The 15,596-nt window shown below is 38.5% G+C and overlaps 1 protein-coding gene across 1 annotated transcript in view; it reads left to right on the top strand.

Moving 5' to 3' along the window:
• Positions 1-15,596, top strand: part of LOC138259079 (maternal DNA replication licensing factor mcm6-like) — a 482,778-nt gene that overhangs the window by 128,751 nt on the left and 338,431 nt on the right. Inside the window, exon 6 of the mRNA XM_069206547.1 lies at positions 7,530-7,675. Within this exon, the coding sequence (XP_069062648.1) occupies positions 7,530-7,675 (146 nt within the window). The remainder of the gene's footprint in view (positions 1-7,529; positions 7,676-15,596) is intronic.

The following is a 15,596-nucleotide window of genomic DNA, read 5'->3' as shown; positions in this document are numbered from 1 at the left end:
TGCCTGAACTTATTTTGTCGCCATGGTTAAACCTTTGTGGTTCTGTATCTTTATGACTGTTTTGTGAATTGTCTACATGACTCTTAGATTAAATTTGTAATAAACTTCCTTAACTTTTTTCCGAACTGGAGTTTACCTTGTATTGCCACATTGGTAATTCTATGTACTTTAATTGGCTTGAATATAAATTTTGTTATATGGTTCTGCCACATCCTATGTTGGGTCCAAATATCTGTTGACCTCGATGAGCATTTCTTCCTGCAAAGGATGGCAATGCTTCAGCAGATTTGTCATTGGTAAGGCAGGAACCACCGCAATGGGTTGGACACAAATCATTCTCAATTTTAAGAGGAGCAGTGGAGGGGGGGGGGGGGGGCATCTTTACACTCTGCCTGCAGCTTCAGATGACAGTCCCCTTAAACTGGCAAGCCACTCCAAGAACCAACCGAGCATAAATCTAGAAATCTAAGTAGCCACACTGGAATGGTCCTGGTTTGCAGAAGCATTATCAATGAAATCCAGCTGTAATTGAATCAAATCTGTATTTGCACAGTCACTGAAATAATGAGCTAAAGATCTTTTCATGGGACATTTGGGGCTTGGGCAATAACATTGACAATCTTCTAACTTAATATGCATCAATTTCATGCTATAGCCCTTCATAAAACCTGGTCCTGAATTCAGGTCCCACTTATAGGATATATTGAATATACCAGCCCTGGTCACCTTGCTGTTGTGCTAGAAGAATAGTTGGCAGAGCGAGTACTTGCCTAACCATTATGAATATTTACTTAAACTCCAGTCCAAAAGTAAAAAGGACCGAGATCAAAAAGTTAAGTTCAGTTATAATGGACATGAAGGCAGCCTATACTATTGCACACATGATTCCAGATGGGGTCTTTAAATCTGTTTCACAAACAAGAGGCAGACCAAACCGAGATGTGCTTTGAAGGGGTAGTAGCCAATCGGATTCTTCCATCAGTAAAACTCCACAATAAACTAGTGAAACCACTCTGATTTCTGAACAACAGTAGGCCTGAGAGCTCCTTATCGTAGGTTTTCTGGAGATAAACCACCGAGATAGTGGAAAACTGCATCTCACTTGCACTACACATTGGCAAGTGTCGCTCTTTTCAGCCACATTAAAGTTTTTTTTTTTTTTTTTTTTTTTAACCAACGGATAGATGGCAAACACTCACTATTGTTCACTACTTTACTAACAAATGGTCCTCCCTGAGTCAATGTTCTGATGTCCGATGGACATGCTTATTATCCTATAAGGATAAGCTGAAAAGAGCCAGACATGCTTAACAGCTGCACAATTTTTATGCAAAGTAACCTATGTTTAGAGGATCCAATAGGAAGCTGGTTGGACCTTGCCAAATATATTTTTAGGATTATCCTAGGAAACCTGCAATAAAGTTTGCTATGCTGGGTTCTATAAAGCAGCAACTGCCCCTCAAAGTGAGATGCTCCAAGAAAACTGTGTAGAAGCTAATGTGGCAGCTATGAGTTACACCGCAATGTCCAGATTTAAAAGCAGCAGTAAACAGCCAATGGAGTCAATTCAAAGAAGCATCGCTGAGCTTTTAAGAAAGCAAAGCACAAGGAGTATTGGGCAAAGCACATTTGCACCAGTAAATTGAAAAACACAGTAAACTTCTAATGAATGATTAAACGAAAAGAACATAAAGCACAAGGAACTAGAAAATTAAACATCAATGAGCAGACCTGCGTTACTTATCTAACAAACTGCTTTTCAACACCTAGGGACCATTCATTTAGCCCAAACAGCTTAAACTCATCTACCACTGGGAGCAGTTGGGATGAGAGCTGGAATATTCAGTGAAAAGGCATCCTAAGCAAAACTGTAGCTGGTATAATCAGTAATCATTCTGCTGTCCAAAATCGGCCCATTCATCAAGGTATCATGAACAATCCAATAAACTCTAGTAAAGTAGTCAAACACCAAATTTAATTTTCTGAATATTTGCACTAGAAAAATCAATCATGCACAGATTGTGCACTAGGTCTAAATGGCTGAACTCCCAAACAGACCTCCTGGAGTCTTAGACAATCTTCAAAGAAGAGGATTCAAAGAATAACTAAATTTGATTGCGTAAATTCACATGCCTACTATTAAATAATCTTTAGTCAACAAATGAAGGATCATCCCCTTGAATCAAACAGGATTCCATCAAAACCAGGGCTGCCTTTCAAACATGATGGCCATTTCCATATTAATGGATCACTCTGTATAGATGCATTTACTGCTGTGTGTGTGCTTTTTAGACTTCGAGGCATCCTTTGACTGGATTCCACGAAAAAAGCCTATGGGGGAAGTTAAGATCCTGGAGTGTCCAGATGGAGCTTCTGAGAGTGATGGAGCTACTATACTACTGAACATGGTTATGGGTGAAAGTTAATGATGGTGGACCCCCCTCAATGAAAGTTGTTACTATGTAAAGCCTAAATCAAGGAGGTCTAGCCCCCTTGATCTTCACATTAGATAAAGTTAACTCACACTCCTCAATACTTTGGTATACATCCTTATCTAACTTGCATTAACCGGTGACCTGGTAATGCTGAGCCATAATAGAATGGGCCTAGAGAGATTAAGTGCCCTCTCTGATTACACAAAATCAAATAGATGGGAGGTGAACTTGAGTAAGGCCAAAACCATCATTTTTTGGAGGCGAATGAATAAAACTGGCTTTTTTCAGATATGCTGAGTCATTATTGGGGAAAGGTCTCTGAATATAAATACCTTGCAGTCTGGTTAGATACAAGTGTCTTTTCACAGCAAAAAGTCAATCAAAAACAACTTCTATGCACCCCAGGTCACAGTACTAATCCTAGGGAAAATATGTGGGGTCCCAGCATGAAACCAATTCTCCAAGTCAAGCAGGGGAAGGTGTCCAAGGTTCTCACATATAGAAGTGACATTATGTTGGGAATCAATACAAATATGTTAGATGCGCTGATGATAAAAATGTATACAGGTGTTCTCTGCCTACCAAAATCAGCCTCACTGGTTCAGGTCCACCTGGAATTTGATCTTTAATTGCATCTTATGGCAAGGAAAAGTTCATTCTACAAGCTGTGCAATAGGATTGGATCAGAACACTCTAACACACTGAACTGCTTGATATGGGGTGAGCTGAAAGCTGCAGGCAGCAAAGTCAAACATGCCTACTACCTAGATGCATGCTTGCATGACCTACAAGCTTCGGAGGTATGGTGCCTGGGGGGCCCCATTATAACAAATTAAAAAAGTGGAGAATACACAGGCTCTGGGCGGACTCTGGCAAAGAATTGCTACCTCAGTGGTCCTGTTCCTTAATGGTTATTTCATATAATGACCCAGGAAAACAATCCTACTGGGGGCAAATTACTCAAGACACACACAGAGCTGTTTTATGGCTTTGATTTTTCGTTTTTCCAACAGTAGATTATCTAACCGTGGCAATCCCGACCACCTGATGTGAAATGCAGACTGTTTAAAAAAAATTAATAAATAAAAAATAATGGGATCCTATGATGTAATATTTCTCTTACTACTTGAAACCTGCAGATGATTGCTTTACCAGCAGTTCAAACTTTTGAATGTGTGGACCTGCCGACAGACTGTCTTAGCAAGTTTGAACCCTCAAAACATAATTCTGAATGTCACTGGCCAAATTTGTCTATTTTTTTATAAATGTTGAGAATGTAGCCTAATAGTGCCACTTTTTTACAATGCTAATCTTACAGAGTTATTTTCATGTAAATTGTGACCTAATTCATGAAGGGAGTTTATTCTACTCATATGACTTTCTTTGTAACCACACACGTATAGGAACACTTGCAATTTACCAGACCAAATTATCTGATGAACGTTCCTATGTTTTATTTTGTGAATCTGAATTGGTAAAAGATTTGTATTAATCACACAATAAATGCAATCGAAGTCACACCTCATCTGCATTCTGCCAGAAATCTGAGAAATGTACCAAGAATTGTATCAACCATTATTTCAGCAAAATCAGAGCTAGGTATGCAAATTAGTCCAATGTGAAAGGCAATGAGCCCTGCAACCCTTTCACCTTGTATAGTTTACACAAAGCAATCTTATAATTAGATAAATGGAGCCTATTTAAATAGGCCTGCATAGAACAAGCCATACATGTCCTCTTATGGGCTTACAGATATTTGGAGTAGATTCAGATAGCTATGCAGGTTATAGATAGCCTAGCACATCTATTTATGCTTCTGAAAATGCAAATGTTTGGGGGTGTAACTGCTTGCAATAGTTTCCCAGGCAAAAGGTAAGTACATCCACTCAGGAATGACCCCAGATGCTTCAGAGACCGTTTTCTCCATGGGAATTTATGGAATTGTCAAAGCAGTTCCAAGCTTGCAGATGTCATGCTCTGTTGGTGATTCTGCAAATTGAGGAGGGATTTTTCCCCCATTGCATGTTATATCTGCGGTGCGTCTAGTAGTGCTAACACCTTTAAGAATGGACCATTGTTTCAGTATTCCCGCACGCAGTGCACCGTACACGATTCCCTCAATACTGATTTATACTGATTTGGGCCACAAATGCAGAACTTGACACCACTTATAAAGTGTCCTGCTCTCAAACTGACTTGCATTCTTCCCTGAGTAAACTATAACATTCACACCTGTTTAAAAAAATAAAAAAAAAACTGCTCCACCATCTTATGCTCTTTTGTATAGTAATCCTCAGGCTGTGTACAGCTAAATGCTAGTCTTTAATGCTTCCTTGCAAAGTACATCTTCTGTGTCTATTGAGTCTATATTGTTCCAATCAGTATTTCTATAATTGTTTAACAGATCTACACATCAAAAACTAATTATTAGTCACAACCTTGCATTATAACATATGACATATGTTTCACATAAGCTCTCAGTTGTCTTATTTGATTCTAGATATTCTTAAAGCAAACAGTCTTCTGACTGGTAATGAATAGAATTAATTGTGCTATATTACTGTTGAATGAGGAGTGCATTTTCTTTGATGTCCTGAACACCCAGCCTCATGACAGCTGGTTGCACAACTCTAAAACATCTTTCACTTTTAATTTGGAATTCATTTAAACGTTTTAGAGGTAATTCAGTTAAGTTATAAATGCCCATTGTCCAGTATTCCATATTGTCACATTTTGTATTTCAAGAAATGCTAGAAATACTTGTTGGAACTATTTCTAAGACTTGACATACGTAATATTTTAAAAATTCAAGCACTGGAAGCTCTTAATATATTAAAAGTAACTTCAAAACAGTTAGGATTATTAAAACACGCTTGTAGTTTATAAACCAATGTTAATGAAAAACTGAAAGAAAAATAAAGTTTTTGGGATCTTAAAAAGCAGTTTAATACATTGTCCATTTATTACACTTTGTAACTAGTGATCAAAACAATGTGCACCATTTGAAATATAAAACAAGTTTTTGTTTAGTTCTCTTACATTTAGTTTTTGAATCATAATTTTAATTAAAGGTACGTAATACAGTCAAGTATGCATTTTTAGTTTTTTTGCTTCTTTTTAAATCTATTCAGTTATGTAAATTTGCTACCATTTACAACAAAAGAATTTTGGAACAACCAAAAACGTGCAAGTTAAAATTAGCTTGAAACTAGGCCAAATTGTTGGCTGCTCATTTTTTCACTATATGTTGTCCTTGAATTGACCTGAGCATACAGAAAGCTTACAAACTGCACAGGGATAACAAACCACACCAAGTACTTGTGCATTTGTGGAGGTGTTGTATAAAGTATGTGGTTCATATGGGACACTGCAAAAATTCTGCAAAAGTGGGTATAAGGTGACCTAATTTTGACAATACAGGCCTTCTAGACTTTGAGTAAGATTTCTTTCACCTCCAGGACTTGTACTGCGAGGGCCAAGTGAAAGCCTTTTAGGAGATCAAGCCAGAATATTGGATTCCTGAGTCACAATTTTTCTGTACTCTCTGGATCGGACACTGGGTCTCACGCAGTTGTATTGAAGCATGCACCACTACAGTGCCTATACCTTTTGATAGGTTTCTCCAGCACCTTTCTTATTCTGAATATTTGATCTCTAGAATCTGTAGTATACTTACAACTCCAACATCTGCAGGTAAATCACCCATTAAGGCACATGGGAGAAAGATCTTAATAATATATTAGATGTCAAACAATGGCATGAGGTATGTCTTCATACTAATAATTTTAGTTTAATTGGCTCATTACCGCATGCTACCTTCGCATAATCAGTCACACTTGCCCCAAGACCTGCTGGTGTGGATGTCAATAAACTAGCTCCCTCACGAACATAATGTGGTCTACCCTTGACTGGGAGACGTTTGGGGGCAACATCTCTTGCGATTTCAGAGATTCAGGGCCAGACCCTAAACTCCCTGAGTTCACCACGCATGGTAGCAGCCAAGCGCCCCCGCTCTCTCTGTCTCCCACAAATTCAGCCTACAAACATTGGCTTCTTAAGCTTCAGCATTTTTTGGGGCATGAGAAAATAGCATATGACATGGCAGACAAGTCTAACAGTATTAATAAATGATGGGGCGGGCTTTTCTCTTCTATTTGAATGCAGGATTAATGGGCAAGATGTACCCATGCATCTCTGCCTTGCTCTGTCTCCATTTGGATCCTCTGTATATCTGGAAAATGATATGTAATGCATTATATATTTTTGTGTAACTGGTCCAGTATGTGGTGGGATGGGAGGCAAAAGGGGGACGTTAACAGGGAAGTTGCTTGTGTTCTCTATTGAAGGTTGTTTTGTTTTAACTGACCAATATATCTCTTGCAAATGCATCAGTAAAAAACATTGGAAGTAGAATAAACTAATTATGTATAGGAGTTCTTTGGAAATTTGTACTGGTAGTTAATTACCCTTGTTGTTCTTTGAATACATTTCTGTTCATTCATTGTTACCAAAATATTGACTCATGTATGCCAAACATCTTCAGTATCCTAGTCTTCCATTCTTTAGTTTTCATTAGCCGCTATTCTAAAAAGTTATTGTAATCTCTTTGCCTTGGGTATCTCAAAAACTGGGAAACTAAGTAGTCTGTCTAAGCACTGAAACATCTTTTTATTTAACTTTCTAGTTCCTGTGTCCCAGCTTGTTAAAAGTACAGAGTATTTCTATTCAGGTTGTGAGAGCTAATCCTTCATTTCAGTCTGTTTTGTACGTACAGTACTTTAATTTGAAAGTTTTCTTTGTTTTATACAGATGTTTGTATTCATATCTTGCTAGTACTAAGTGAGCCACATTACATTTAAAACAGTTATGTATATAATTAATTTTATTTGACCTAGTCACAGATGGTCCAATTTCTTCTCATAATACTTCTTGGTCGAGGTCTTACCCTTGCAATGTTCAATGCTAAAGACATATTTTTTTGATTCTTTATCAACTAATCAGTTTAGTAAATAAGGATGATTATATCATGCTTTACTTAAAAAACAAAAAAAACAAAAAAAAAAGAAATGTAATGACAAATGTTCAATGTTTTAGGTGCAAGGGCAGAAACTGGATCTAAAGTGACTGGGCCTGAAGGGTCTATTGCAGAAGGGATTCAAGGCCTTAAAGCACTGGGAGTCAGAGATTTGTCTTATAGATTGGCTTATCTGGCATGCCACGTGGCTTCAACTAATCCTAGGGTAAGCATTTATACCCCCTTTACTCAATTTTAGGAACTGAATGTTCTCAAAATTCTTCCAAATGTACAATAAACTAACTTATTCAAAATTAGATTTAATTTAGTCTCTACAATGTATGGGGCTATCCCATTGTTTGCATGATGAATCTTTTCCATTCTACCATAATAATTGAGGCTATTATATTCCACAAATGTGTCAATTTAATGTTACTTTACAACTCTCAAACATGTTCAATGAATTATGATTTGAAGGATGAAACCTTCTGGAGTTTGAAAATTTGACTGACTGGTTTGCTGTACATGGCTGCAATTCCCTAATTCTAAGTGTACTGATATACCAACTTACCACTTGATTTGAAATATTCAAATCAGAATAAGCAATCTGCTAGCCTTGTTGTTTTTTATCAGTAAACTTTGCCATGGTAATTGGTTTACAGTGCTGTGTTTAAAAGTATACAAGCCTAATTATCCATTGGCCAGTCACTCTCAAAATGAATTTGCTAAGGTGTTTAAAGTACTTAATTTCAAAATCGGAAAATATAAATTTCAGAAACTTCTGTGGCTCAACATTTTTCCACTGTTGCTGTGTCTTTAAATGAGTGTCTGGTTTTTTGCTTTATCCTGCAAGATTTCACGATGGACCCTACCATCAAAATAATGGTTGGGGTGGGTAGAAATGTAGTTTATTTATAGGATTTTATTAGACTCCTTCCAGAGAAGGCACCATGGCACAAAAATTTCTCGATTTTAGTTTTTTTTTTTTTTTTACCTTTTCTGAAGACGAGCACAAATTGATATTGAATAACATTTCTTACAAAATTAGAACTGCCATTTCCAGCAAAAAATATGTGTTTAAGTGCTCTTACTCATAGCCTATCAATGCATTTTGGAATTCCAAAAAATAAGCAATGTGCTGCAGCAGTGAATACATAATATCCCTGTGCCTAAGCATAGCTGTATTGAAGTCTACTAGTGGGTGGAGCTAACCTAATACAGTTGCCTACCCGCTCATGTTATCCCTTTCTCAATCTGGTATAGCATCCCCAACCTCCAGTTATTATCAAGAACCTACCACATTCTAGACAGATCTCTCATTCATGCCTTAAACATTGAAGTGTGTTCTTGGTCAGCAACTTGTGGCATTATTAGCCTATGGGAATACTTATTGGTGCCAATCTCCCACTTGCTAGAGTTGACAAGGGGATTGGTAGTGGTCGATGTGGATTACTGTAATATGTCACATACTGGCTATCAAAAATATTGACATATGATGTAGCCAATCAGACTGCTAGGATGTGCCTTAATCCCTGGGAATGACAATTTTAAACCAGACCTAATTCGGTTACCCACCTAAAACATTAGTGGGCACATACATAATTATGTGCTAAAATTGGTGCAAATACCATTTGCATCTGTGTTGGTGGTTTTTCATTAACAGCTTGGAACAAATCATACTTTTACATGAGTAGTTACCATCAGATATTTAATGCAAGCAGCTGCCCTTGCTAACCATTGCTTATATTGTCTGTATGTACTGTTACAATAAATTATACTGTACCCAGTAACTGGATTAAATCCCTAACAAAAACTAATTTATCAACATTTTGAACTAAGAGTGGAGGCAATGTTTTGGTACCATAGAAAGCAAGGTTAAGATGAATCCTCCACATTCTTCTAGGTAACAAGGTCTTAATATTTCCATTCAAAATAAAATGCTTACAGAAATACATGCATAATTATTGCACATTAACACATCTATGATATGTACAACAAATCAAATTTTAAAACTGTGTTCCTTTAAAGCAAACCATAATTGAGTATGACATTGTTAAATGTCAAAGCTACCATGCAGCTGGTAAATTTAAGACCTCTTGGCAACCATGTGAGGTGCTTGTTAGGAGTCAATTTATAAAACTCACAGAAACAAAACATTGACCAGCACAGTGTTTATAAAGCAGTTGTCACAAGGACATAATGCATTTCCTGAGTATGCTGTGCCTTCATGAAATAGTAAAATAGAGGGCAATGCCTATTTACAATTTACCAACAATGTGACTGACAGTCTTTCTGGTAGCTAGGTTAGAAATATTGTTACCTAGTCCAAAATGATTAACCTATTAGAGGCCAGCTTTTAGGTTAATTGGTTCAATTCAACTTTGTCTGGAACTTTTTCAAACTTGGACATATCCTCTCACCCAAACTAGTTGACATGCTTGATCATGGGGAGACCCCTTTACCAGCAACTCCGTGGTGCAGGATGAGCTCATCCTGAGGTCTGTTCAGAGGCTTGTTGAGAGTGTTGATATGAGGGTCAAATGTTTTAAGATTTAAATAAAACCAAGACCAAACAATTGCAGCCGTTTAAGAGTCTGGTGCTCTGAGCTTTTGAATTTAGATATATGCTCTCCATTAAGGATGCCTCCTTAGGAGGACCTGCTGTCCCACCAATAGTGCAGGTTCCTATATCAAAACTTTCTCAATCTACAATACCAAGTGTGGTAATAAAATGCAACCAAATCACCTTCATATGTAGAGGAAGGTAGTTTGGCTAATAGTGGTCCATCCATAAAGGCAATATTTTTCCTCGACATTGGTCAAAATGACAACTGCTGTGGGCAGAAATGGGCTGGTCTGCTGAAGTGTGAGCTATCATAGGTCCTTTTTGTTTTTGGACTATCAAGGTTTTGCTTTGACAACTGTTCAAAACCAATATTGGTTCATTTGGTAGGTATGAACCTCCAGAGTCTGAGGTTAAAGCCTCCCGGCCTTTAATCTTTATCGTATGGTTTGTCAAAGGAATTACTTAATGTGAAAGTCTGGTCAGGAGATGATATATAAGAGAACAATGTGGTGCAGTGATCATTCTGATTGCATATATCCTGATCTCTGCACCACAATGGTGGCTGACGTTGGGACCATTTTCTGAAATCGCCACAGGACTGGTCCATCAAGGGATGTAGATTATCTTTAAACATATCAACCAATGTTCTATTAAAGCAGATCCCCAAGTAGTGCATGCATTTTGGGACACGTTACATAATGTACAATAGAATGTTGCCCTTGGTGGAAGAAAAGGACATGAGTGCAGAGAGTCATTTCCCCCCAGATCAGCTTCTATTTAGAGTGCTGAGAGAGACCTTTAAGATGAATACCTGATTTGGAAAGGAGGAACTAGGATGTCTGGGTTGAAAAGGATAAACTAGGATCAGTAATGGCTAGGAGAATCTTCTGTTGATAAAGGAATTAATGGGTCCTATATTGGTCGGGGCCCTGTGTAGCTGCTTCGATAGCGGTCACTAAAGGTTTTAAAACCAGGAGGACTATAAGGGTAGAAGCAAGTCTTATGCTTGTGTGAAAATGCCACTGCACAGAAAACCTCTTAATTTGTTCTCATGGTATCTAGTATAGGCACTTAACCTTCAGATAAATACTCTATCTCTAAAACCCAAAACAAGGATCCCCATTCCACCCTTTTACAGTGTCAAGTGGGGTAGACAAACTAGTTCTCTGAACTCACATAATAGTTATACAACTATCCCTAAGTAATTCTGGGCGGTGTGCCAAACACCACTTGAGAGTGCTGGATCAATGAAGGAATGGTCTTGCACAACTGGTAGCCATAATTTTTCCCAGAGCTTTCACATCTTTGAGGAATTTGGGTCCATAGCTCCTGCAGCCAAAGGAGGAGAGGAATGTTGGCCTTCACCTCCTTGAGAAAATACTTATAATGACTTAATTGAAGATTTGATGGAAAGTGTGCTCCTGCAAAGCATACTGTAATTGAGTAGAGATTGTAAATGTAGAAAAGTTACCACGCATCTAGTAAAATGAAGACGTAGGGACCCTGAAAAAATCTGCTTCCTTGAAGATACCCCAAAACCCTGGGACAGTTGAGCTTTTCAGGTTTTCTAAAATTCCCCAGGGAAGCCGCCACCATCAATTCTATTATAGCCACGCTTATGCCCAGGGAGATTTCACCATTAGAGAGGCCCTGGTCTTTGCCCTTCAATAAAGAGAGGTGTACCAAATCCGGGAATTTATTTTAATGCCTGTGTCCTGTCCTGAGATATTAACAATATGATTAGTATTGCAGGTGTAGCTAAAACTTTGAGAGAATGGTGTGTGGGAAATGGTTAATTGTTTAGTACGATTGGAAAGGGAATTTGAAAGATGGGTGAATGGTGTGGTGATGTGAGTAGTGGCTCACTACAGAAGATACTAACCATTAATACTACTAATACGTAGTCTAATCATTCTAATTCTGATATTAAAAAAGGTTATTTGCCTTAAGGAAGGTTTGAAATGTAATTATGAAAACACCACAATGACAGAGTATAGGTATTGAAATTGATGACATAAAAGCCAGTCTGGGAAAATAAAGGTAATGAAGACCAAATTGTAGAAACTGCCAATGAATCATGGAATGTTCAGGTGTAGAGTGGTTTTGTGATTCAGAAATCATACAGGGTTAATGTTAGAACTTTTTTATAAATAGAACATAATGCTTGATTTAAATGTGTTAGCATACCTAGGCCTCAGTCCGAGGCTAGGCCAAAGTCAGCCTGCAGTGACATTCGTTTGACAGTGACAGGAAAAAAATATGGCTTTTACAATAACATGAACAAGTTTATTATGTGCATCTTTCACTTCTGTGTTTTTCTTTTTTCAGAAAATGAGCTAATTGGAATTCATTCTGTGGCTGACCTGAAATGTATTAGTTTGTATTCCTCAAGGGTATCCATGTGCTGAATATTTCGGTTGTGGCAACATGTTTGAGGTTCTTCGTGTGGGGTCTGATCTAAGCAGCTGTGCAGTGTATTGTTTTCTGTTATTGCACACATCACATCTTTTAGACCTGACAGCCGTATGGTGGTCATCCCTCAAGTTTTTTGCCTGTCTCCCTCCACTTATTTGACAGTTTTTGCTGTTTTTAGGACTCAGCACACTTTACCCCTGCTAACCAGTGCTAAAGTGCATATGCTCTCTCACTTAAACATAACATTGTTTCATTATAAATTGGCATATTGGATGTACTTGTAAGTTCCTAGTAAAGTGCACTACATGTGCCCAGGGCCTGTAGATTACATGCTACTAGTGGGCCTGCAGCACTGATTGTGTCACCCACATAAGTAGCCCCTTAACCATGCCACAAGCCTGCCATTGCAAGTCCTGTGTATGCAGTTTCACTGCTGCTACGACTTGGCATTTACAAGTACTTGTCAAGCCTTAAACTCCCCTTTTCTTAAATATGTCACCCCTAAGGTAGACGCTAGGTAGCCCATAGGGCAAGGTGCTATGTAGGTAAAAGGCAGGAAATGAACATGTTTGTTTTATATGACCTGGTAGTGGAAAACTCCTAAATGTGTTCTCCACTGCTATGAGGTCTGCTTCTTTCATAGGATTGCATTAGGGCTACCCTCATATACTGTTCGAGTGGTAGATTCTGATCAGAAAAGGGGTACCCAGGTCATATTTATTATGGCCAGAATGGTAATAGAAAATCCTGGTTATTGGTGAGGCTGGATTTTATATTACTATTTTAGAAATGCCACTTTTAGAAAGTGAGCATTTCTCTGCACTTAAAATCCATCTGTATCTAACAGCCTGTCTCCAGTCATCTTCTGGGCTGGGATGATTGACAGTTTCTTTGTGCATTTCACCCAGACAATTGCAAACACAGGATACTGAGTCACACTGGCACTCATTTTCATACTGAATAGGTCTTCCTAGGCTGGACGGGTGGAGGGCCTGACACTTACATTTCAAAGGTTAGTGGCCTGCCCTCACACAATGTACTGCCAAACCCCCTACTGGGACCCTGGCAGACAGATCTGTACTGAAAAGGGACCTTCCTTGTGCACTTCAAAACCACTCTTTAAAGTCTCCCCACTTCAAAGGCATTTTTGTGTATATAAACTATGTCCCTGTACCATCAAATTAGATACTTCTGGACCTGAACCTGTAACCTGTCAAGAGGAACTGCCTGGCTACCCAAAGGACTCATCTGGACTGCTTTGCTGAGAAGGACTGCTGCCCTGCTGCCTAGCTGTCCTTTGACTTTGCTGAGGAGGGCTTGGATTGAGCCTGCCTCCTGTGTTTTTTTTTTTTTTTTTTTTTTTTTTTTTTTTTTTTGCAGTCTTATGGCCAAAAAGACTTCATCTCTTCAGGAAACTCCTTGTGCACCGAACATCGACACACAGCCTACTTTGTGACGAGAAAATCACAGGCATGTTTGAACCGGAATGACTCAGCCTGAGTTCCCGAGTGAAGATTCGACTCTTTGCCTGCCTTGCAACCAGAAATTAGATGCACAGCCCTAACGGATCAATGCACAGCTGAACTGTAATGGCACAGCCCAACTTCCCGAGTGAAGAATCGATGCAGTACCTGCTGTGCAACAGAAAATTTTATGCATCGCCATACCAGATTGATACACCATCCTGCGGACTTTGTCCCACACGCCCAGGATTTTCCTGCTTCGTCCCTGGGCATCAAAAAGATCCCTGCATCGCAGTTAGGAACCAAGACTATGTGCCGACAATCGACGCAAAGCCCCTTGCAGTGTGGAAAGAGACAACACATCGTCTGTGCCGAGCCAGAAATTCCAACCCACACCTGATTTTCCATGCATCTCCTCCTCCTGCTGTCTCCATGCGTTTTATTTTTTATTGAAAACCAGGTACTTTGTGCAAACAAGAGAACTGTTGATTTCGAAGATTTAAGACTCCTCTTGTAAAAGTGATATCTCAACTTGTGTTTATTGAATCTTTATCATTTTGACCTTAATTTAACCAGATACATATCATATATTTTCCTAAAACTGTGTAGTGTATATCTGTGATGTTTTCACTGTTACTGTATGATTTATTGCACAAATACTTTACATATTGCCTTCTAAGTTAAGCCTGACTGCTCAGTGCCAAGCTACCAGAGGGTGAGCACAGGATAATTTGGATTGTGTGCGACTTACCCTGACTAGGATTGTGGTGAAGGTGAATACCTCTGCCAATTAGAGACACCATTTCTAACCGCTTTCTCATTTCCTATGTATAAGTCTCCTTAAAAAATAGAGGTTCCTAAGTGTTTGTTATTTAATATCACATTTTCTTGTTTTACTATTGGCCTGTGTGAAAGAAACATTAGTGCAGCCATGTGGTGTAAAATTGCATGTCAAAAGTTATGCCTGTCACTGTCTGATGCATATAAAATGATCCTTTTTTGAGTGATGTGCCAGATTTTTCCTGATTTAAAACCATACAGACTCCAAATTAGTGTATTTGATTTATGTTTAGATAGATTTAGATGTCTTCTAACCTTATGAATTGAGCAGTCTCTTTCGGATACTGATTAATGCTTAGACTTTCCTTGACTTTTGAACTTAGTAAATTTATGCTAATCCCCTTGGTTATGTATATTTTGGTTTTGGCTTCTTTTCTTGCTTTGGAGGTCCAACTTTTGATACCTCTCGCAATTGGCATTATTTGATGCATTGTTGATGCTGATTTGAGTTTAATTAACTATTTTTACTTTCTGTAAGGATTCTTCAATTGTATTAGAACATTGAAATGTTGGAAGCTCCATTGAAGAAAACTGAATCCTCTTGGCTCTAATGGCTGGTAGAATCCCAGAGCTCCAACATGCCGGGGTTTTTCACACAGCAACAACTGAACAAAGGCCTCACGGAGCCTGAGGAGATTTCAATCCCCTTGTGCTCCTTGAGGCCTCCATTTTATTTTAGAACATTCTGTACTTTAGTGAAGTAATGCTCTAATAGCCTTATAGGCCCTTCGTAGCAGGGCTTTTCCAACCAATAAAGTCCTGCTTCCTTGTTATAGGCACTCTCCTTTGGCTCAGACCTGAACACTGGAGTGGGCCTTTAATTTGTGGTATAGCATAGTACGTTGGGCTATAACAATATAATA

The sequence above is a fragment of the Pleurodeles waltl genome, chromosome 2_1 (genome assembly GCF_031143425.1).
Source record: "Pleurodeles waltl isolate 20211129_DDA chromosome 2_1, aPleWal1.hap1.20221129, whole genome shotgun sequence".
Classification (NCBI taxonomy): domain Eukaryota; kingdom Metazoa; phylum Chordata; class Amphibia; order Caudata; family Salamandridae; genus Pleurodeles; species Pleurodeles waltl.
Note: the sequence above shows the minus strand (reverse complement) of the source record. Positions and strands in the feature narration are given on the sequence as shown.